This window comes from Tachysurus vachellii, chromosome 8 (genome assembly GCF_030014155.1).
Source record: "Tachysurus vachellii isolate PV-2020 chromosome 8, HZAU_Pvac_v1, whole genome shotgun sequence".
In the NCBI taxonomy this organism is placed as follows: Eukaryota; Metazoa; Chordata; class Actinopteri; order Siluriformes; family Bagridae; genus Tachysurus; species Tachysurus vachellii.
The window spans coordinates 20,538,513-20,563,374 of NC_083467.1; the positions used below are offsets into that span (position 1 = coordinate 20,538,513).

At 39.2% G+C, this 24,862-nt stretch overlaps 2 protein-coding genes across 4 annotated transcripts in view; one reads left to right on the forward strand and one right to left on the reverse strand.

Annotated features, from left to right (window-relative positions):
• Positions 1-24,862, forward strand: part of slc4a3 (solute carrier family 4 member 3) — a 71,027-nt gene that overhangs the window by 26,844 nt on the left and 19,321 nt on the right. Inside the window, exons 5-9 of one of the 3 annotated variants that reach the window (XM_060876846.1) lie at positions 5,019-5,197; positions 6,504-6,724; positions 17,912-18,054; positions 20,567-20,747; positions 21,762-21,897. In XM_060876846.1, coding sequence (XP_060732829.1) covers positions 5,019-5,197; positions 6,504-6,724; positions 17,912-18,054; positions 20,567-20,747; positions 21,762-21,897 — 860 coding nt within the window. Of the gene's footprint in view, positions 1-5,018; positions 5,198-6,503; positions 6,725-14,327; positions 14,702-17,911; positions 18,055-20,566; positions 20,748-21,761; positions 21,898-24,862 lie in introns of those variants that run through there. The other 2 variants (XM_060876847.1, XM_060876848.1) reach the window with 2 other exon arrangements.
• Positions 1,222-4,311, reverse strand: LOC132850357 (uncharacterized). Its single transcript, XM_060876849.1, has 2 exons — positions 4,112-4,311; positions 1,222-2,391 (listed from the first exon to the last, which is right to left on the reverse strand). The coding sequence occupies exons 1-2, from the start codon at positions 4,288-4,290 to the stop codon at positions 1,530-1,532; spliced, it is 1,041 nt and encodes a 346-aa protein (XP_060732832.1). The 5' UTR covers positions 4,291-4,311; the 3' UTR covers positions 1,222-1,529.

Consider the following 24,862-nt stretch of genomic DNA (forward strand, 5'->3'; position numbering starts at 1 on the left):
ACACCATCCTGTAACCCAGACGAGCACGATGTGGCCTCATGATTAATCCACCCCGACTAAAAATTCTCTCCACTGGTGCAGAAGAAGCGGGGACTGACAAAAGTTTTACTGCTAATGTATGCAGTTGGGGATATTTGTCCTTGTTTTTAGACCAGAAGACAAGTGCTGTGTCAGTACATGGATCCTGAATGTCAGTGAAGTATTTACTTATCTGATCAGAGACACTGGCATCCACTGTAAGGTTGCGCTGGCTTTTGTGGGCTTTGTAGCGGGCTACTAGCCGTGGCCATACTCTCAATGGCCAAGATCAATGTATCTAAAACAGCATAATACAATATTGCATTAGTATAAGCATGATAATGTGCTGATAAAATAGCATGTTTATGTTTATTACTGGAATATATTTGTGACCCTGTCTCTGAAATCCAGACTTAAGTCCCATAATCTAATTTTGAGACTCTTTCCCCACCAGCATTTTTTTTTAAGTTGCCAGCCAGCGCCAGCATTTTTTATGATTTTCACAAAAGTTTAATGCCTTAAAGAAAATGTTCTTCTTTAAATATATAACCATATAATATATCAAATGAAAGGACAGACCCTCTGCTTTCAAACAAAAATGTTTCATCCTATCTTCATTTGTTCTTTATTATGACCTCTCAAATATGGGTAGGTTTCTTCAAAAATTCCAAATTTTGAGCAAAAAGCTGAGATATTTGTATTTTTGTAAAGCACTTTTGTTAGAGATTTGTTAGAATGGGGAAAAAGTTAAAGTTTGATTTCAGTCATTAATTTTACTATGATTTCGATCTTTGACATGATCAGTGTTAAGGATAACAAGGTTATAAATGTATTTTCACAGAATGTTCTTTACATTATGTAAGATGGGTTTATGTAGAAAACAGTAAATCACAAAAAATTACTTTAGCTGGGTTTCCACAGGCAGGGTCACATAAATAGGTTTTAAATAATATATGAAATAATAGTGGCATTAAAATGTAGTGGAATGGAGAAAAATACTAACTGGTCAGAGTCCTCTTTACATCTTCTCTGAACTTCTTTAGTGATGTGGCATCATGGTTGGTAACATCTAAGTCCACCCAGTTAAGACCAAATTGTGGATCAAGCATTGCAGAAAGAAAGTACACATCTTGGTAAAAAGGCATGGGTTCTTCACACTCCATGGCCATTTTAGCTTTCACAAATATTCCTGAAAATCTTCTTTGTAGAGAGGTGTGATGGGCCTTAATTAAAGGCTGGCACTGGGATCTTGTCTCTCCCATTTTCAGAAGATGTGTGTTTAGGTCCAAAACAGTAGGAACCACCATGCTTATAGTCACAGACTTTTCACCTTGTGTTAGGTCAGTTGCCTCTGAAAATGGTCCTAGAACTGCACTCAGTTCTTGAAGTTGGTTCCATTCACGGAGAGTAAACATCAAGTTTTCAAAGTCTTTAACACAGACTTCTGCCAGAATTTTGAATTCCAACGAGTAACTTTCGCAACTGGTAGTGATTTGTTGCCAAAAGCAGCTTCAAAGCGGCTCTTGAAAGTAGTGCTGCTGTGCAGTAAAGAGGTAAGCTTGGATGCTTTTGCTATGGCCAGAGATTTTGGCTTCTTTTAATCCATCACCAATAACCAGCTGAAGAGAGTGCGCAAAGCATGACAATCTCTGTCTTGAACTGGCGATGATGTCGATGGCGATTTCTTGCATGATGTCCACATCTTCCCACAGCTCTTCATCATCCAAGTTGTCAATTTCTTCCTCACTGTCAATTGCAGGGTCAACAGATTGCTGTGGTAACTTCACTTTAAAGGCACATTTCATGTTTGCAGCATTATCTGTTAAGATGTAATCAATCTTGTTTGTAATTTCATACTCCTCTGTTATGTCATCAAAGGCCATTGCAATGTTTTCACCAGTGTGTCTACTTGGAAAATATCTACAATCTAAAAGAAATGAATCCAGCTTGTAAACATCCTCACTTGTATTGCAGACATGTGCATTAATTCCAAGGAAGGAGCACAATGTTCGGTCTGACCATATATCAGTTACTGAGATGGAGCTGTGTTTCTTCAAAGTTTCACAAATATGCATCTTAACCTTTCCAATTAAATCTGGAATGCATTTCTCAGTAATTGTCATACTTGACATTGGCACATACTTCAAATCCAGTGTGTAAAGAAAGTGTCGGAAGTGTTCATTCTCAACTACAGTATAGATAACGGTAAGGTACAACCAATAATCAAGTCTTTGACGATTGCTTGGCTGATTGCTTTTTTGGCGACTTGAGTCAGGACTGTAATGCGGAGCTGCATGGCAAAAAGATGATTCTATACTTTGTGTTGCAGTTCTGTTGGATTCTGAATGTATGCCTCTCTTGTACTCAGCAAGCCTTGAGAGAAATAAAAACATTTACAAAAAATGTATTATTTATGAAACAAAATAATCATTTAGTTACATATAGATAATTGCTAATAAGCTATATTTAAAAATGTACATTAATAAATAAATGTTATTATGGTATTGTGTAAATGATTATCACCAAACACATCATAATTTCTCTTCTAAGATATAAATCAAGAATAAAATATAAATAATACAGAAATATATGTAGAGTAAATGTACAATATTGTGCTCACTCGTTTACTGCTGGAATTATGTGCGGTGCCACTCTATTGCTCTAATGACGCAGACAAGTAGGTTAATTAATGGTGCTTGCAAAGCAACAATCTTACTATCCTGCATACTCTTCCGCACAAAACTTCGGCGCGTAACTTGTCCCGCAGCTTTTGTCCTAGACCCATGAATGACGTGTCAAATTGACCGGCTCATTGAGGAGAGGTGTGCTATGACTTTTATAAGCGATCCAATTACCGGTACTTCCGGTACCGGGTCTCAAAATGGCCTTTTTTCCCATAGACTCCCATTATAAAATTTGGAGGTTTATAACTCGGCAAGCTTTTGAACTCTCTACACCAAACTCGGCCAGCTCCTTTAGGGTGAGACTCTGAACAAACTTTTAAATTGGTGCACCGACTGGCCTTCCGGTTGTCCCGCAGCCCCGCCCCCAATATATGTAAAATCAAAAAACTTTTTCCAACATGGACATGTGACATATCAAAACACTCAGAACAATGAGGGGAACTTCCTCAAATGTAATTTGATGAAGTCACGTGACGTCACATGATTTCACGTGAAAATAAAACAATTGCACAACATGGACATGTGACATATCAAAACACTCAGCACAATGAGGGGAACTGCCTCACGTGTATTCTGGTCACGTCACGTGATGTCACGTGAAAATCAAAATTTAGCACAACATGGACATGTGACATATCAAACCACTCAGCACGATGAGGGGAACTTGCCACGTGCAAGCACCATTCACATGTTCTTCAGGAAATGTACGTTCTAGTTGAGGTTACTGTCTCTTTAAGACCAAATAAGCACAGACTGGTTTCTGCCTCTAATATATACAAGACATAAACAAATGGTTTTAATAGAAAAAGAATACTGTGGAGATCATTTTGTTTGTATGTGCCCTGTCAAGAACAGAAAGATTTTATGTTCGCTTGCTCTTTGAAAACGCGTCTCTCCGTGTGTGCACTTCTGAGTGCACTTATACGTGCGCGCGCACACAGGCGGAGGGCGAACTCCAAACGGCGCAACATTATGCTGCCAGCATACAGTCACCCAACATACAACGTTACGTTGTTTTTCATTGCTCTATTCGCCAAATGTATTTTAATCGACTACAGTATGAGACACAGTAGCACAACTCTCTTCAGATCTTTGAAAGCATAGGGATGATTACATCTAATTGGAGCTGGACCAGACACAACCGCATGTGGGTTTGTGCGTACAGAAAGATGCTCACTTTAGCGCCTTTTTGCGGTTAAATTGTTTAAATTAACTTGAATGTTAACATTTGCAAGCCTTTGAAACGTGCAAATGATAAATTTTCCCTATATAAATTCGAGTATTAAACCCCGAATCGCATGCGAGCCGAACCGTGATCAACTGCGATGCGTCACAGCACTACCTGTGCCTCTACACCAAACAAGCATTTTGTTTCATACATATACAGAATTATAAGCGTTTACACTTACCTTTCTTTTTGCTTTCGCTCCACATGTCGATGGAAATTGGAAGTTGTTCCCTTTGTTTCGGTAAAAGATGCACTGCAGAATTTACATACTGCAGAATGTTTCTTTTTTATAGTCTTACTGCAGATAAACTCTTTGTGGCTCTGATAGTCAAACTGAATTATAGATAATGTAGCAGACATTTTAAAAACAATTAGATTACAGCCAGTGACTGCAAATAACCTCCTCTTCTGACCTCCTCAGACCTCGCGCCAGTCTGATGCGCGCAAAAAATCACCGATCACTGTTCGTGTCAATCTTACATCAGTTTAAAGAAAGAGTAATATATATTTTAATAGGGACTCGTGTGGACTCGAGAATAAGTCCGATTCCAAATGTATTCGAGTACGAGTCGAGACCGAGTCAAAATGTTCACGAGTCCATGACAAGACCAAGACCATTAAAATATGGTCTCGAGACCGAGTCCAAGACCGAGTCCGAGTCTCGAGTACTACAACACTGATATTAGACATAGACAGTGCAAAGGACATCGCATTATGTCAACCTCTGTGGACAGTGTCCAAGAGAAAAAACATCTCAGATAGAGATCAGACTGTTTGGCGTGAACCTGGCCAAGACTACCACACTGAATACATAATATGACATATAAGATATGTGTGTGTGTGTGTGTGTGTGTGTGTGTGCACAAGAGTGTATGAATTTGCACTTGTACTAAAGACATGCAGAATTTAGGTCTGTATGAATATATCTGATGACTGTGTTTAGGGGTGGTGTGTAGGAAAACATTTACATGACAGTGTTACACAGTGTGTGTGTGTGTGTGTGTGTGTGTGTGTGTGTGTGTGTGTGTGTGTGTGTGTGACCACAAGAGAGTAAGAAAAAGAGTTTAATACATGTTGTCCTCTCTCAGTTTAGTTTGGGAAGTGAGGGGGTGATGATGCCATCTGTTCCTATCCCCACATTTCACTTGGAGAATGAGAGACCATCGAGCCCTGAACTGCCCATCACTAGACCTGCAGAAGTACACGAGGAGGAAGTACATGACAAACAAGAAGAGGAAGAAGAGGAGGAGGATGAAGCATCAAATAAGTAAGCAGAGATATCAAGCCACCACTAGCTGGTTTTCCAAAAGGTTCCAAAAAGCTGATGAATATCAAAGTCACACTTTTGGGTCTTTAATACATCATATAATATGATATCATTGGTTAAAGTTTTCAGGGCAGATGGCTTTTCTTGGTAACGTAAGTCTTATAAACTTCATGAAAGAGGTTTAAAAAAGATATGCCGGCGAAGGAATGGCTGGTTATAGCTGTTATAACAGGAATTAATTTTTATCTTTAAATGTATACATAAATGGATAAAATGAATTATGTGTGATTCACGTTTGTGCGTTGGCAAATTACTGTGGTACAGAAGTATAATAAGTCTTTGGTATGAATATAGTCTTTGGGATGGTAACAGTAATTCTGTTTCACATCAGTCAGCATCACACCACCTACTAATCACTTATATTGCAATTTGTGCTTTGCCCAATTTATTAACAGTCAATATTGGTGAGGATAGGTAATGTTGGCTAGTTAGATAATGTTAGATATTATAATATATTGTTATTTTAGCCCTTATTATTGAATCATAAAAAACTCTATAGAAATTTAAGTTATTCATATTTTTATTCACATTTTTTACGTGTTAATTTGCCTCACATTATTTTAAAAACAGTTTGTATTTAGTTTTATACAATCATAAAAAAAATGCTTCAGAATCCTTTCTATAATTTAGCAAATACATATACCTTTAATTACATGAAGAATCTCAAGTCATTAACCTGTTGAGCATGCACATTTGAACGTGATCTTTTTGCAGATAGAAAAACTGAGATTTTATTACATAAATCAGCGTGAAATTTAGCAATGCTCTAGAGATGTTCTGTGCATGTCATATGTATCTCCATGGCATGCACAATATTAATAATTTGTAAGCTAATAAATAATGCAATAGAAGAAAGCAGAGATTGAGTACCTCCATTGCTGCTTATGCACACTTTAGATTCGCATTAAGAAAAGCATTCAAAAAGCTAGATGTCAACTAGTCCACAGAAAATGTACATGTTAAATAAACAGCATGATGTTTTTCTACTGGAATTAAAAAAAAAGAAATGGCTTTGTTGGGATAAGGTATGCCCTGGCAAATTTATACTCCAGCTCCCTCTGCTGGCTGACTGAGATGGTGTGCAAAATCTGAAAATTGTGCTGGACTGCCAGAGAAAGATTTGTGTAAACCTGTTACGTGAATATGGCAGTATGAATAAGTATGCTGTGGCAGTAATAGAAATGTCGTAGGAAATTTATGCAATTGTGCCCTTTTATTCTGTAAAAACTTTGTCTTTGGTCTACAGGTTTAGTCCACCTTTAGAGCTAGCCAACATCCCAACACGGGCCTGGTTCTGCCGGAAACCAGTTCACCGGCTGAGTGGAGCCCAGCGCACCAACTACGACCTGAGAGAACGCATTTGCATAGGCAGCATGACTGCCATGGAGACTGCCGTTTATCAAAAAGTACCCACGGACGAAGCAGAAGCTCAGATGCTCGCCACTGTTGACCTGGATGACATGAAGAGTAAGTGAATTTTGTTTACTCACAATTTTTACCAATTACACTGATAAAATAACAAGCTATAGTGGTTGTTTAATACTGTTATTTATTAGGTTACTGACCAATGCAGTAGCTCTGAGCTCTCTGTCTGACTAGGCATCAGTGCACTATGGCCAAAAGTTTGTCCACCCATGACCATCACACCTATATGTGGTTCTTGCCTAAACAAATTATAAGGGAAGATTAAAGGGAAGTTTGTAATTAGTGTCTGTGCATAAATAGTCAGTGAGATTCTCATCTCATGATGTGATGGACTGACTTGGCTGGATACTGCACCATGGGGAAGACAAAAGAACTGCCAATGGACCTGCATAATAAGGTAGTTGAACTTTATCAAGCAGGAAAAGGATATAAAATCAACACTTGAAAATGCCAGTCAGTACTGTTCAAACTCTGATAAAGAGGTGGAAAATAAGAGGTTCTGTTGATACTAAGCCACGGTCAGGTAGACTAATAAAGCTTTCACCCACTACTGCCAAAAGAATTGTTTGGGACGCAAAGAAAAACCCCCAAACATCTTTGAGAGAAATACAGGCTGCTCTGGAAAAAAAGTGTTGTTGTTGTTTCAAGGATCACAATAAGGAGGTACTTGAATACAAATGACCTGCATGGTCGAGTTGCCAGGAGAAAGCCGTTACTGTGCCCATGCCACAAAAAAACCTTCAGTACACCAGATAGCACCTAGACAAGTCTCAAAGCTCCTGGAGCAGAGTCATTTGGAGTGATGAGACCAAATGTAAACTTTATAGTCACAACCATAAACGCTTCATTTGGAAAGGAGTCAACAAGGCTTACGGTGAAAAGGCCCCACTGTAAAGCATGGTGGTGGAGCTCTTATGTTTTGGGGCTGTGTGAGGTCCAGTGGCACAGGGAAGTTAAATTGAAACTTTGAAAATTGAAATTGACCTTCAAATTGATGGCAAGCTCAATGCAGCATGTTATCAGAAAATACTGTGAGACAATTTGCATTCTACAGCACAAAGGGGCACATGGGACTCTTTTTGGATGTTCCAACATGACATCCAGCTCCTGACCTCAAAATCATTGAGTCAGGGAGATCTCAAACATGCAGTTTGTGCAAGACAACCAAAAACTTACAGGAACTGGAGGCATTTTGTCAAGAAGAATGGGCAGCCATCATTGTTGCTAATGGGAGCAATACACAATATTATGAACCAAAGGTATGCAAACCTTTGAACAGGGATTATTTCATTATTTTTGTTACATATTAACTCACTCACTCACTCATTTTCTACCGCTTATCCGAACTACCTCGGGTCACGGGGAGCCTATGCCTATCTCAGCCGTCATCGGGCATCAAGGCAGGATACACCCTGGACGGAGTGCCAACCCATCGCATGGCACACACACACTCTCATTCACTCACGCAATCACACACTACGGACAATTTTCCAGAGATGCCAATCCACCTACCATGCATGTCTTTGGACCGGGGGAGGAAACCGGAGTACCCAGAGGAAACCCCCGAGGCACGGGGAGAACATGCAAACTCCACACACACAAGGCGGAACCCTGGAGTTGTGAGGCGAACGTGCTAACCACTAAGCCACCGTGCCCCTACATATTAACTTGAGTCCTTAAAGTTTTGCCTTCTTACTCATGTTTTTTTAAAAGCGGTACACATCTTTCCAATTCTTCCAAGGTATGTAAACTTTTGAGCACAACTGTATATGTTTGTGTGTAATAAACTATCCAAAGTTTATGGTATAGAATCCATTTGTAGAGTTTACTGAAAACCAACACAAAGTATATTCAAGTTGTGAGCAAAACCTTAGACAAAAAACAGGCAAGTTCGGAAAACCAGAATAGCAACCAGCGTAGTGAACAATACAAAACACAATCCAAAAAAAAAAACCCAGAGAACCAGAACAGGGTCATTCACAGGCAAAAGTTACAGGAATATTTCAAACGAGTTGGACGCAGGAAATTGGACGATACTTTGCAAAAAAGCGTAGTGTTAACATGGTTAAATGTTCAATAACCTGGAAGTCATCTCTGACCTGTGTGAAGTTCAATATTCAGGAGAGGGCTTCCTCTGGTGAACTTGTTACAGTACCCCTCCCTCTATAAACACCTACTGTTGTTCTTCTTTGGGGCCGGCCCTTGGTTCAGGACAATCTGGGTAGGTAGGCCTGGTGGAAGTCAGTGATAAGGGAAGGATCTAAAATATTATTGGCTGGGACCCATGTTGTTTCTTCGTGACCCTATCCCTCCCAGTTGACTGTCGATGGTAGGGAACTGGGAAACCACAGAACTATAATCCCTTATAAAGCGGTATTAGATATGGGCAAACAATGGAAACTTTGAAGCGCCTTAATGTTGGTGGGGGTAGGCCACTCCCTTACCGCCTGGACCTTGCTAGAGTCCATCTCCACCCCTTATGGGTCATAAAAGTTTAGTCATGGTAACCTAAAATAAATATATCACAAACAGTACCAGTTCCTCTACATTGAATAATCCAACATAAAACATGATGAGGACTGTCTGATGTGTGATATATCCATCTCTGATAAGATGATTATTCACAGCCGTGATTTTCAGTAGAGCAGCACTTGGGACCATGGGAATGTGGAGGTCATCTACCAGCTGGCGATATTAAGTGGATGGCCAATCCAGAGTTGATTACGGCTGTAAGATTAAGCAATAGGTTAGCATTGCACAATTGGGTAATGGGTAACAGCAGGCTGTATGGACAGGAATTCAAACCCACCTTAGCAGCGTGTTGTCCAGGTTTCTCAAGGCAGGCGGCGCAGCAGTGTCCGTATTGGAAAATCACAGCAGTAGACAGCATAAGCTGCATGGGCTTTGCTCCTACAGTGGCGGCTGGCTGCATGATTTCTCCAGACCGGCGGTTGTGGTGCTGATTGCACCAGAGGTTGTCTAGGTAGATTGCCAGCATGATGTACAGTGATGGTGGCTCCTTGCATGCTATCTCCGTGTGTATCACAGGATTCAATCCCTATCTAAATACTGCGTGAAGAGGTGTCATCACACCCACTCTGAGTAGGAAACTTAATGGCATAGTTGGTGGCCTTGGCAAACCTGGAGCAATTGTACTGATACATACCTCCCTCCAGCAGGGTATTTGAAAATCTCTGATGAGTTGGGAAGCCAGAGCCCTCCCTGTGAGCATGGACATGACAAAGGCACATTTAGTGGTCTTGTCCTGATAAGCCTCTGGTTGGTGTGTGAAGAAAATGTCACACTGTCTCAGGAATCCTCACATTAGATGTATGGAAAGCCAAAATGGTCAAGTGTCCACATATGTTTTGCCATGTAGTGTATGTTTAACATTGAGAATTCAATCGTGTTACTTGTTTACGAGATTCAGCCCTTTGAGACATCATCCAATCATTTAAAAAAAAATCCATTTGTCTTGTCCACTTCCATTCAAAATGATGTATAAAAAGCCTGCTGTCCAATCATTAGTCTGTGCACCCAATTAAACACAGTTTACTTGATGCTGCTGTAGGGTCTAGAAGCTGTATTTCACTGTATTTCTATCAGTGCTGTTGAGGGCTTCAAGGCTTCAATGCAGACTGTGCTGTCCACTGTTTGCCTTAAATAAACAAACAGTGTGATATTGTTTTAATTAAATTTTGTGTATTTAATACTGCTGAAGGGGGGCACGGTGGCTTAGTGGTTAGCACGTTCGCCTCACACCTCCAGGGTCGGGGTTCGATTCCCGCCTCCACCTTGTGTGTGTGGAGTTTGCATGTTCTCCCCGTGCCTCGGGGGTTTCCTCCGTGTACTCCGGTTTCCTCCCCCGGTCCAAAGACATGCATGGTAGGTTGATTGGCATCTCTGGAAAATTGTCCCTAGTGTGTGATTGCATGAGTGAATGAGAGTGTGTGTGTGCCCTGCGATGGGTTGGCACTCCGTCCAGGGTGTATCCTGCCTTGATGCCCAATGACGCCAGGCTCCCCGTGACCCGAGGTAGTTCGGATAAGCGGTAGAAGATGAATGAATGAATGAATAATACTGCTGAATATTTCTACATTTTATAAAGAAACATTTCATTACCAAAATTTGCTGAAATGTTATGGCTTCCTGTGTGGTCTTAAAGACATCACCCATGTTATGATGCAATTCCAGAAATGGATCCTCATAGATTCTTTGGATAGACATCCCATCTTCATGTTAGGCAGAATCCCAAAAGTCTTCCTGTTCAATATTTGAATTTTTGATATAATGGCAGTAGAACAATATAATGTAGTGCTCTCTATATATGCTCTTGAATATAATCATCTGACAAAGTTTGCACAAATTCTCTCAATTTTTAATGAGATTAAGATATTTGCTTAACAACTACATGTAACAACTACTGCAGGCCAAACCTGGTGCTTCTTGTGCCTAAATGTTAAGAATATAATAGGAGTATTTAACCTAAATTTGTAAATGTCTAGTTACATTCTTAAACAGATCCCTCACTCACTCACTCTCACTCATTTTCTACCGCTTATCCGAACTACCTCGGGTCACGGGGAGCCTGTGCCTATCTCAGGCGTCATCGGGCATCAAGGCAGGATACACCGTGGACGGAGTGCCAACCCATCGCAGGGCACACACACTCTCATTCACTCACACAATCTCACACTACGGACAATTTTCCAGAGATGCCAATCAACCTACCATGCATGTCTTTGGACCGGGGGAGGAAACCGGAGTACCCGGAGGAAACCCCCGAGGCACGGGGAGAACATGCAAACTCCACACACACAAGGCGGAGGTGGGAATCGAACCCCCAACACTGGAGGTGTGAGGAGAACGTGCTAACCACTAAGCCACCGTGTCCCCCTCTTAAACAGATCCAGATAAGCAAATTAATTGAATAGAGACAACAATTCATTTTAAATGTGCTGAAGTCCTCGGTCCCTGGAAATACTGTCAGTTAATGACCTTTGCTCTATAATTGATTGCGTTATGCGTGTATTCACAGAAAATAAATTCTACGTCTTTATTTTCACATTTTCAATTGATTTTGAATTAGCTACTACAATTTTTATAAAAATATTTATCTAATCAATCAGGTAGTTTCATAACTAACTAACCATGATTCCCCAGCCTAGAAACTCAAAAAAATTCTACTACTTTCAGTGGTACAGATATAAAATGGGTAATAGACACAGCTCCTTAATCAGGGATTTAGTGTTTGGTTAAAGTGTGCTATTTGAGGCTTGCACTGGCTGCAATTTGGATGGATTATTGTGTGAATGTCTGTTGCGTGCATGTCCATACACATAAATGTGTTTTTTTTGTAGTGAGCAGGACTAGGGTCAATCCTGCACTAAACCAACAGTGGTCCGGCATCGGGCCAGATTTACTCAAACGCCATTAAAAATGTAGTAAACAAGTCCCGTAGTAAAATGTAAAAATAAATATGGTTGGGATCATTGGGACTGTAATCTGAGTTCCCTGTTATTTTTCCAGCAATTATCCTTATTAAAATCTGCTTAATTGAGCATAAGGCATAAGAAAACAAACCACAGATTACTTCTCCTAACTTTAGTGTGTGGCATCAGTAACCAATGCTTGTGTTCTTTAAGATTCAGGAGGACATAGAAGTACAGGATGCACGGATTTGGTTACAGCTTTAAAGTAATCTCTCTGAAACCAGCAATCATCATCCCTTCTTCCTTTTCTCAAAAGGCTGTGCAGTGCCTGTAATAACATATTTTCCTGTGGTTAAAAGCTCCTGTTGGCAACTTTTTCACGTTTTGGAGAACGATAATCTTCTTTATCTCCGTTCATATGATGAATGGGATGTGTTTTTTTTTTACTACACATAAAATTATTAGTTATTTATTACATCATTAAACTTACCATGACTTTTTCATGGTTTTTTTCATGTCATTATGGCATATTTTGGATGAATATTTTTAAATATATATTCAAAACAGCAACTTATAAATGGTATAATTCATTGACGTAAGTAAACCCATTTATTTACCCGATTATATTCCTTTACATGTTCATCAAAGAGCCTTGTTAAGGTTATTGATCCTGATTAATTAAGAGATTGTATGTACTATATGACTAATTTATTGAATAATATTGGTTAATGTTTATTTCCTCTGCAACCTCATATGGAGAGAGAATGGTAAAGAAGGGTGGGGTGGGTTGAAGGGTTGTTATAGGGGCTTCTGGTCTGTTTGTGGGCAGTGGGTCACGTCTACATCAGAGCTAGGAACATGGTCCTGAGGCTGTAATTAACATAGCCATTTTAATTGATTACCCTTAACAACACTTCCTGTAGTGAATCACGGAATTCGGCCTTCACTGGAACACGCAGATTCATTTTGTTCCTGCACAGAGAATGAGGCCTGTCAATACCCACAGCAACCTTTACACTCCTCACATCACTTCCACGTCTGTGATATGATTAGGATAAATGTGATAATGGTGTATGTTTGGACAAATTGTCCTGATAGTTTCATTCAAGTTAAATCGAGTGTACTAAACACATCTGGTGTCTGTGTTTACCCTTTTCAGGGAGCAATAACAAGATAGCAAGATAAATCAACTAATGATACAAGCTTTAAAATAGGTATTTTATCTGATTGTTTAAGCTCCTGCTGTCAACTAATTGTATTAACAGCATTTCTATCTATTCTGTGAGAATTGATACTGATTGAAGACTTTAAAAATATTTTATTCTGGAATGTTATTTTGACGTATTTATGAAACGTGGAGTGCATAAGAGCATTTCAGGTCTGTCAGAGATGGGAACGGTTTCCATGGAGACCTGTGATGTAGAGACAGTGTTGTTTCTAATGTGAGGCTCCATGTGTCTGGACGTTGTTTGACTAAGTGTGATGTATCAGCCGACGCCTCCATCTGATGCTCAGCTGGTCGAAGCCACTAATCATGCGCTCAGCATATATCAGGCTACTCTTCATCCTCAGGCTCTTTCTGTCTTTCTGCTGCTGCTTTGTTCAAGTACTTGGGATCCCCTACAAGGATTTTTCAGCTGGAAGCCAACAGTGCTTCAGGCCTCTGGCTTGCACTATTGGATCTGGCCATGCAGGGGGCTGAAAACAGGACAACACTATGGCAAGCACTTTTATACATGCACTACTGCACAATCAATCAGTACTGGAAATAATACAGGGAGTCAATAGGTTGTGTTGGAGTAAGAAAAAAAAAAGTTGGTGTGATGTTTTGGCTACTCTTTTGTCCTGGCTATTCACTCACATACAGTAGAAGAAATGCTACCTACCCAGAAAGCCAGATCCTCATCTCAGGAGCTTCCAGCCATCAAGAAAGGCTTTATTTGAGCAAATTAATTGGACTATTCAGGATCAGAGTTATCAAACAATGGGGAAATGCTAAGTAATCTTGTTGGGAAGAGCAATTTGATCTTATTTTGTTTTCTGCTGACTTTTTTGCTGTACATTTTTTTGTTGTTGTTTGAAGAAGCATCTTTCTGCTGACGACAGATGTGTAGCATTGTAGCACTCCCACTGGAACTGTCGAACTCCACCCAGTGGATATAGAGGATCTAGAAAGCTTAAAGTTCCTTCACTGCTGGTGGAGCCAGGCTTCTGCATCCATCTGACTTGAGGCGGTCAGCTATTAGCGGAGGTCCAGAACACTGGGCTGTACAAATATCAGCCGCTCTTTGCAACAGTCAACAAGTAAAGCACATTCTGGATGAAAGCATCCCACCAGTCTAGGGTGGGGTGGAAACGTTGGACATGGAGATGACAGATATGGAGGAGAACCAAGTAGTTTCTAGTGCTGAACCACAAGAGAATTCAAAGGAGAATGTTGGGAAAGGACAAAATGGAGAAGAGGAGTACTCCGGAATGTTCCACATGGATGGGTTTGAAGACTTTGAGGAGTTTGTCCTGGATTTTGATGACTATGACCTTCTGGAGTCTATCCACAGTCACCTTAACTCTCCTGTTGAACCTATCCGTGAGTATTATCAACAACATGGTTCTTATAGGCATATTTATTCCAGGAAGCATTGCATAACTTAAGTTACAAGGAGAGCCAATGCAGTGCTTGGTTATCCTCAGATTTTAAGAAAGCTATATCGTCTAAGAAAAAACAATTATTCCCCAGCCATTCTTGGATAGGTGAATTTTTTCAGCATTACAAACTCTACAAACTAAAAGAACATTTTGGTTTATAGATGGAACATTTCTGAAGAATATAAACCTGGTAAAAAGTCAAACATTTGACAAGATGTGCTCCAGTAGCTTTTTCTGTTCAGCTGATTATGCTCTGTGAAAGCGTTCTCTACTCGGTGGAAACGAAACCCAACATTGGAAATTGATCAATGGGAATTTTGAAATCAAATGTTTTATTGATTTTCCTAGGGGAAACACAAGCTAATTAATGTAAAGCCTAGGCCTCACACACAGCTCACTGATGTTGCAACTGAAGTGAGCCTGTGGTGATGTGTTGTCAACATGGTGGGGAAAGCTATTGAACAAATAAGTCATCCCATTCAGACACAAACACACAGACACATGAACACTCACAGACACTGATCGGTAGGCATGCCTTGTTCAGGATTTAGCTCGAGTGAGACATGAACTCATTTAACTGACTGTTACTTTTGCTTTTGCCATGAACATTTGAGGGCATTTTGACATAAATGCAGTTGAAATGTTGGATCATTGTCATGATGATAACAATGCTGTATACAAAATTTGTATACACTGGGGTAAAGTAAATGTTGGGAGACATTACTTTGGGAGACATGACAGTAATGCATTCAAATTCATCAGTCAGCTTGATGCTTTTGGCAATGGAGCAGCCTTTGAACACCTTCCAGGAAACAAGAAATCTATTTAAACATTAAAGCCATCCTTGGTTTTGTCATTTTGTCAGCAGTTCCTGGGCTTCTCCGTCTCAGTGGTTATCCAATGGTTGAGCTCCTCTGCTCTATCTGACTGGGGCACCTCTGTTTGTGCAACAATCAGCCTGTCTGGAGATCTACCCTGCCAGGGTAACAATCCACAAACAGCCTCAGTCTCACGTTCGTTTCTACAGAGCTGTCTGCTCTACTGAATACAATTGTGGCATTTTATAACATGATAAAATACTACCACACTTTCTTTGACAAGACAAGTATTTATCTCAGACAGTCAAACTAGAATTGCGAGTTAATTTTATTTGTCCATTATTAATGCCCTACTGGTAAATTGCATGCACACCACTCACTACAATTCCCATAATGCATTGCAACATCTGCCATGCAGCGTAGAGCTGCGAGCACCAGCCCCTCCCCCTTCCCCAACTCCGCCTACAAGCTGCTCAAATGCTCCGCATTTTTGGTACTACATACTGTACCTATGTGAGCAACTTTTTTCCGCAATGAAGTTGAACAAAGCCGCACACAAGTCATCTCACTGATGCACACCTCCAATCTATCCTGAGAGTTTCCAAAGCTCAGAACCTAGCCCCAAACATGATTGAACTTGCAGGCAAACATCTGGCTTGGGCAAAATGGCATGAGAGAGAAAACTAAATAGCCTATATGTTTTTGGTTTGTTTTAAAAAAAAATTGCCGCTTGAAAATCAAAAGACAGTTTAATTTGAAAGATTTGCAAATTTTCTTTAGCTTGTTTATTTCTGAAAAATATTCTTTTTATATATTAAAAAAATATTTAAATATTCTTCATTTTTCTTTATGGTATTGTTATTCAAAAACATTTATTTATTGTTTAAGTTTATTTATTTTTTAAGAAAAATTATTGTAGCCTGGCTGTTTTGAATTGTTGAATAAATGTTAATCTAGTTTGGCCCGCATCTTAGACCATGCTTTGAATTTCAGCCTCTTCTGTGAGCTTGACACCTCTGATTTATCTTCTCTAAACCATTTAGGTTTTGCAGTTTACACTCTAAAATGTTTAAATCATCAGATGGTTCAGTGGCTCAGAGTATAGCATAACCATCTCCTATATGGAAATTCACAGGTTCTTGTTGTTTATGTGTGTTTCCTTTGAGTTCTCGGGTTTTCTCACACCTCCCAATAATCTGCTAAATCTTGAATTGTTTGTATATGTGAATTAATGTGTCAGTGTGTGTGTGGTGTCCTGTGATGAACTGGTCTCAAAGTGGTTAATTAAAATGAATAAATGGAATAAGTATGAATGCAAATACTAAATTGTTTAATTTTAGTATTAAGTATGAGGCAAGGAGATGTTAGTTAGTTAACTAGCTATCAAAATTTGGTCAACGAAACAGAAGGTCAGGTGAAATTTTTGCTCTAGCTCAAACTACTTGCCTGTCGTCATCTTATATATATATATATATATATATATATATATATATTATTCTATAAAAACATAAATTCTTTAGTAACAAAATACATACAGTAAGCAGGATTTGAATAACTAGACCAATATTAGTTTATATGAGTTATAGTCTATAATGGAGGTTCTCAAGTGTGTTTAATATGCAGTTATGGCTTGAGTTGGTTTTACCCTCTAAAATTTGGCCTGAAATCTCTATTTCAGGACTTCTGCTCTTCTACCACAGCAATGCAAGCAGAGTCCAGCCAAAAGGCACGACTGCCATGTTTATCAGGATTCTCCCTGTGCAAGGAGAGAAGTTATGGGATGAGTGGGCTCTGGGTTTGAGGGAGATTGAGGGTTGTGTTGAAGCTATAGTTCTCAGGGTCAGAAAGACATGGAACAGAATGTAGTTGTAGAAAGAGAAACAGCACTGTACTTTTGTTTACGGCACATCCTGCAGCTACTGTGACAACCCAAAACAGCAAGGGCCTATTGTGGCCTGGCATGGCCTGATCCCTTAGTCCCCTCAGCTCTGTGCTACTGGGAGAATGCATGACTTTGGGCCTTCAATTATTCCAAATTTAATAAGAACCTTGGTTTGTGGGTTGAAGTGATATAATATTACATCAGAGCCAGTTTTTGGAGAAGCCTGTGGCTTTAACCACAGAAAATAATTCGTTCTGCCTTGTAGATTCCTTTGGCCAAAGTTGACTATGTTCCTCTGTTCACTAATCTGTGTTCTTTTGCTCAAGTGAAAGCTTTAATTAAATAATCTTTCAGTCAAAACATGTTTATAATGAGAACATTTATGGTGTTACCGCAAACATGTTTATTTTTTCCTTGTTTCAGTTATTTTAAACTCTACGCTTGTTTGCAGGTCACCGGTTTGAAGACAATCCTGGAGTAAGACGACACTTGGTCAAGAAGTCATCTCGTTGTCAGGTTACTCGGGCAAACAATGGCTCTCCTTCTCTTTCTAGCCTGAAGAAAAGGAGGAAGATAGACAAAAAGACACATGAGGTAATATTGTGTACCAAATAGAAGGATTAAGTCTAAGACCACTGTACTGAGCAATACAGTATCTCTACAGACATACAGTAATCTTAGTTAATACATATAAAACAAATGTAATCTTGTAAATTTAGTTCAATCTCACATTCACACTGTTTTCTGTTCAAATACAGAGTTCCATGAAAGAAACTATAAAACTTGATAGTAGCAACAGACTACTTTTTAATCTGTAAATATTTATAATTCTTCTTTGTAAAAATAGCATCATGTTTTAAGATTCTGTGATGTTTATTCCAGTAATATGGAGCAATGTCTCTGAGGACAAACTTTCCCTGGTCAGAATGAACCTGAGGTCTAAACAGCTGTTTTGTACGCTGTAATAGATTATATGTGATGATACATGATATAAAGCAGTTTGGGCTGAACTGCTTTATAAATAAACACTGATCAGGGGTGCTGTTTTTTTTTTCCATCGAGAGGGCCATATCATTTTCTGTATAAAAAACTTTGATATATTTACCATGGGTTATAAACATGAGAGATGAATGATAAACAGCATTAAGAGCAAGAAAAAGAGAGATGACAGAAAGCATGTAAATTATATCCATAGCCAAGAAATGAAAGGAATAAGACTTTGTAAGGAAGTGAAAAAATTTGGTTTCAGGGTCAAATTTTAAAAATGTTATATATGTGTGATTTAAATGAGATTATATATGACCTACAGAAATTGTACAGTAATGTTTTTCTCCATTTTATTCAATACAAGTAATGTAAACTTGTGTGCGTTCTTGATTCCGAGTGATTAGAAGCTCTCGATTAACTTTAACCTTAACAACAACGTACAGTATGTAGTGGTTTCTTTAGTAACAGGTAATTCACAGAGACTTGTGGTGGACTTGTAAAAACAAATTGAAACATGCGTTCTTATTTAACAAAGAATAGATTTATTTGTTAATATTTTACATTATTTGAACTGTCCTGAGAGTACGCAGGACAGATAACGTTGTACATACTGGTTTACATACATACAACGCGTTTGTGCCCATAACTCCTAAACCGTATGTCCAAATCTCAAGTGCTTTATATCATTGACTTAAAAAACGTATATCTCCGATTTCATTTCTGCCATTAATTTTTTTCGCTATAGCGCATTTTGTCCAAAACCTAGTTTTGCGAAATAGTCCTAGGTTTTTCGCCTGATCGAGACCAATTCAGTGCAGTAATATTCTCTGGAGCCTCAAGGTCAATAATTATCGAAAAAAGTCTAAATTTTGATTCAGGGTCCTTAAGGGGCCCCAAAACTTTTCAGGTCCCTACCATTGGACATCTCCTGTCAATCTTCATTATCCTGTGTGACATCACCCGTCGATCCACCAATCAACCAGAATCAGAATCAGAATTAGAATCAGAATCAGAGACAGAAACAGAAGGAGAAAGTTCAGAATCTTAAGAATTCGGTCACTTTGTGTACGTGACTTGCAGGTCACTCGTTCTGCATCTGGATGCTTGTGTTTCTTCGATTTATGGATATGACTTTGTTTATTTTAGGGAACTCTGGACAGGTGAGTACTTCACATGACATATATTGTGCAACACGTTGGTAAGATTTTCTGTATTAGAGACACTAGGTTAGGAGCGGGTGCCACCCTCTGTAACTTGCGGGTCACTTTGTGTATGTGAAAATCCTTTAAGGCCTTAAACTCCCTAAAGGCCTTAAACGCTTGAACCTGGGAAATGCTGCTTGCAGCTTTAATATTCATTTTGCAATACATAATTCAACCTCTCACTATTAAGATAGAATTTATATAGGAAAAAATAGTAGGACCTAGAGAATATAGAGAAAATAGATATGTCTATATACAGTTTTAAAGTTTGTTTGCCGAAAAGTTTGACAACATGATCTTCTAACTTTCATGTCTGTAATACACTAAGTACTATGTCACGGATCCAGCTTCCTATGGAGATTTCACCTCTTTATCTACACTGGTTTCTTCAAAGCAGAGCAAAATCAATATTTGTTCTTTGTTGTTTTAATAGAGTCTGTAACTCCCATACAACTGCACCCTGGCCCTATTAATTTTATTTTTATTAGCACAACTTGTACTCCCCATCAGTGGCGTCTTTGACACGCTCAGATCTGACAAATGAATTAAGTGCACAAAATCTGCCATTAGTCACAAGCTAAACCTTGTTTAACCCCACAGCATGCCACACTGTTTATTTATCAATGATTCCCATTAAACTGTGGCAAGCTGCTCAACCAGAGGAAGCTGGCTCCTCTCTGTAAGATGTGGTGATCACACAATCTGTATTTCACTGAATATTGCTGATCTGATACTAGTCTAGACTACCAAATTAGGTTTTGTGTTTGAGCAGGGAAATTAATAAAAAATACAATTCTAAAAAAATCCATATAGTACATAGTGTCTTAAGAGAAATCCGGACAGCAGTAGAATGGGCTGAATTGGTTGGTGATTATGATGTGTGAAAGTCATTTATGAGGTGACTCTGGCATCTTTAGGTCTTTGTAGAGCTAAACGAGCTGATTGTGGACAAGAACCAGGAGATGCGCTGGAAGGAGACGGCTCGTTGGATTAAGTTTGAGGAGGATGTTGAGGAAGATACGGACCGCTGGGGCAAACCTCACGTGGCCTCACTGTCTTTCCGGAGCCTGCTTGAACTCCGCAGGACCATCACACATGGTATGTGTACATCACTTTTTTGCACATTCTGAGTACAGTGTGGTGTGTTCATGTTACACACTATCCTTTAGAATGTTATTGAAAGTTATCACTGTGCATTGCAGACATGTCTGTGCTATTATAAAACATTATATGACCAAAGGTCTCTGGACACCTGACTATCACATCCTTAGTTGAGGCTTTCCCAACAAAGCTGGAGGCATAGAATTGTCTAGCCTGTATGTGTGCTGTAATGTCCCTCCAATGGAACTAAGGGGCTTAAACTTGTTTTAGCAATGCCCAGTACACAAAACAAGGTCTATAAAGACATGGCTTGCCAAGGTTGGTGTGGAAGAAATCGAGTGGTTTGGAACAGAGCCCTGAGCTGAACAGCGGCCTCACCCAATATCACTAATGCTTTTCACCAATGATCTTATGGCTGAATAAGCCCAAATCCCCATAGACACATTACAAAATACAACACAAGGGGGAATGGAAATGGGATGTTCTACAAGCACATATAATTGTGATGGTTACGTGTCTAAGTACTTTTGATCATATAGTATACAGTATGTGATTTTAGATTGGAGGTCTGAGATCTTTTAATAGCCCAACAATAAAACTGTTACTGCTGACAATGCAGTATATCACCAGGTGAAGTGGCATAATGAGAATGATGTGGAGCAAACTATTACATAAGCACTTTAGGCAAATTGGCACCTGTTGTCATTATTTCATGATTTCATAGTCATGAATAGATTTCAGGAAGATCATAATGCTTCACTAGGGTCATGATGTGTTTCCAATAAAAACCAAACAAAATAACAGAAACATTGTAACCCATCCTTTAAAATCTTAAAACACTAAACATACTGTTTTTATATTTATTCTTTTGCAATTTCTGCTTTGATTGGACAAATTGTGACAAATTTTGTTCCTACCAAGTTAGGAAAGGTGTGATTGTGCAAGCATTTTAGATGTGCATATCTTGGGTATTGATATAGCAATTAAATGGTTGATCTTTTAAATATTTAGGTGCCATAATGCTAGACCTGGACCAGACAACGCTTCCTGGAATTGCTCACTTGCTAGTGGAAACCATGATCATCTCAGACCAGATCAGAGCTGAGGACCGCGCCAATGTGCTACGTGCATTATTGCTGAAACACAGGTCAGAGACTCACACATCAATATAGCAAACAGGGATGTTATTGACCAGCACTGCTGTAGGCCTCTCACTCTGTGCCATTTCCCCAACTTGCTGTCTACATTGACTAGTGATTGTTTGAGTGTGATTGTGCAACCTTTTTTAAGCTTGAGATAACAACAGTCTTCTCTAATTCATAAATATGGCATATCATTGATTCAATAAATCCTTATTTGTTTTTTTAGAGGTTACATTTAGTTGCATTCAAAAGATAGCAACTAAAAGTTGGAATGTTAGATATCTTTTCTTCTGTGGAATTTAGTCTTATAAAATCACCCCGAAACTAATCTGTGAGGTTAGAATGTGTGATCTTTAGATTGCGTGCAGGCTTTTGGGTCACATTCAGTGCTTGTTGGGTTCATCTAGTGCATCAGGACCATTCAGTGATGTCTTAGCAGCCAGCACCCTGCTTGAAGACTAGTATGATGAATATTGCATGGTCTTACCCACAGAGAATTAATGCTTTACAGATGAAGCGGTGAACCTTTTAGAGAATGACCTCGTTTTCCTAAATGCTAGAAAATAGCACACATATGAGCTTAATGAAAGATTGTTTTGGTTAAACTGTCTGAAAGAGCAATATGATGACACATTGCCTTTGCGATTTTTCATTAATTTTGTGGCCATATGATTTAAAGCTGTAAAGTGTTTTATAAATCAGAACATATTTGTTGAGTTTCAACTCACATTCTAAAAGCTGTCAATAAAATTTAATATTCCAGGCTCTTTAAGTAATGGACAATGTTCTAACCTATGTGGTCAAGTGATCCACTGTGTGTGTTCCATACATCTCTTATAGTTCTATTTTGGATCTTTAGCTTTCAGATATCTATTAAGTTCTAGATATATGTTCTACCACCAAAGCCTGCAGTGATGCCAGTGAGCATGCCAAGGATGTTTAAATGCAGTCTTGTTTTCAAGGTTTAGTATCTAAAAAAAAAATGTTATGGAGATTTGCTTAAGGCAGATACTCTAGGTAGACAATTCAGTGAATTATCTTGCTATTGATTGTAGAAGGGCAGATTCTCCTTAGCACCATTGGGAAACATCTGACTAGGTTCTTTCTTTCTTGGGAACATGGATGCATATCCACGTCTGTAGGGAAGGGTGGCCTTCTAGGGAACCCAGACTCTTAAGAGACAGAAAAGAACAAAGAAAGAACAATGTGTTGTTGTTATTTAGTCTGATTGTGGACATCCTGCTGAATTTACAGTATATGATCCAGAGTACAGAGGAGGTCCAAGATTGGGATCCACCAGTCCCTAATCTGAGCCATCATGGATGACTATGACATGGTTTGCCAAGGTGGAAATGGAAGAACTCATGTCACCTACACTGACCTAATCTCAACCCCAGAGAACAAGCCTGGGATGAACTAGATCTAGACTGTACCCTAAGTTCATCTCACCAACATCAATCCCTGACCTCACTAAATTTCATCCAACTCAATGTTATTTATATAGTGCTTTTAACAGTTGACTATGTTGCAAAGCAGCTTTACAGGAATATAAAATTCATAGAAAATTAAAAATGTGCATTTGTACTTGAGGTTATTATAACAGCAAAAGGGGGGACTAAATCTGACCTACTGTAAGTGCATAGTCCATGTTCTTGATATCTACCACATTTTAGATTCCAGTTGCATTCTAGTCATTTACACTATAAATAAATGTCAGTAATAGTCTAGTTTGAGTCTTCTCACAGGGGGCACGGTGGCTTAGTGGTTAGCACGTTTGCCTCACACCTCCAGGGTTGGGGGTTCGATTCCCGCCTCCACCTTGTGTGTGTGGAGTTTGCATGTTCTCCCCGTGCCTCGGGGGTTTCCTCCGGGTACTCCGGTACTCCGGAAAAATTGTCCGTATTGTGTGATTGTGTGAGTGAATGAGAGTGTGTGTGTGTGCCCTGCGATGGGTTGGCACGCCGTCCAGGGTGTATCCTGCCTTGATGCCCGATGACGCCTGAGATAGGCACAGGCTCCCCGTAACCCGAGGTAGTTCGGATAAGCGGTAGAAAATGAGAGAGAGAGAGAGTCTTCTCACAGTCTAGTTTGTTAGCTTTATTTTAATGCAGAACATTTCATGGACATGGCTCTGGCTTCATTTTCCTGCAGGTGCATTATGTTTCCCAGACATTACAGTCATTTACAGGTCTGATCCAAATATATCCTTAACTCCCTAGGTGGTCTACAGCCAGATGGAGCACCTGTAGCTATTTATTGGAGCAGATCTATTGCTCAGTAATAACACACAAGTACACACTTATATTCTGGGCCGGCACACTTGCACTGACACAAAAAATGTTTCTTCCTAAAGCTTAATGAATAATGTCATTCTTGATAAGATTAATGAACAGCAAATAATTGTAACCCTATTCCTTCTGTTCCTGAGTAAACATCGGAACTGTAGTAAAATACCGCTTTTTAATATTTTTAATATTTTAAATATTTTAAATATTTTAGACAACCAGATAAGCTTGGATCTAACAAGAGCCCTGATGTCAGTAGCTGGCATTATGTTGACAGCATATGTGTATGGGGTAAAACCCACAACACTGTTTGCCCTTTTCCACAGACAAGTTGCCAGATTCTTGTACATTGTCACCATTTAACAGCAAAAAAGATGAAGATTCTTGAACCAGATCTGTTTTCATCACCAAAATGCTGCTGTTTTGGAACTAAGAGCTGATGATTTGAATTAATGGCAGAATTATTATTATCATGACAACAACATTTAATGTTACCTTTGTGACTGCCTGTAAACCAAACACTTACACTGAGAGGGATTTTTGAAGGCTAAAAACATCTTGTAACTTGGAAAATTATGTAACTTTAATCTAGACGCAAGTGCTGTTTTATACTGTAGGTGCTTGTATCATTTTAAGTAGGAGTTAAATTGTTACTTATAATGTTAACAATATATCTTTTGAGCAG

Excerpts from the sequence above, each read along its gene's own strand:
- LOC132850357 (XM_060876849.1), bottom strand. The coding sequence starts at position 4,290 with ATGTCTGCTACATTATCTATAATTCAGTTTGACTATCAGAGCCACAAA. Across the intron at positions 2,392-4,111 it reads GAGCGAAAGCAAAAAGAAAG|GCTTGCTGAGTACAAGAGAG; the intron begins GTAAGTGTAAAC and ends ATTTCTCTCAAG.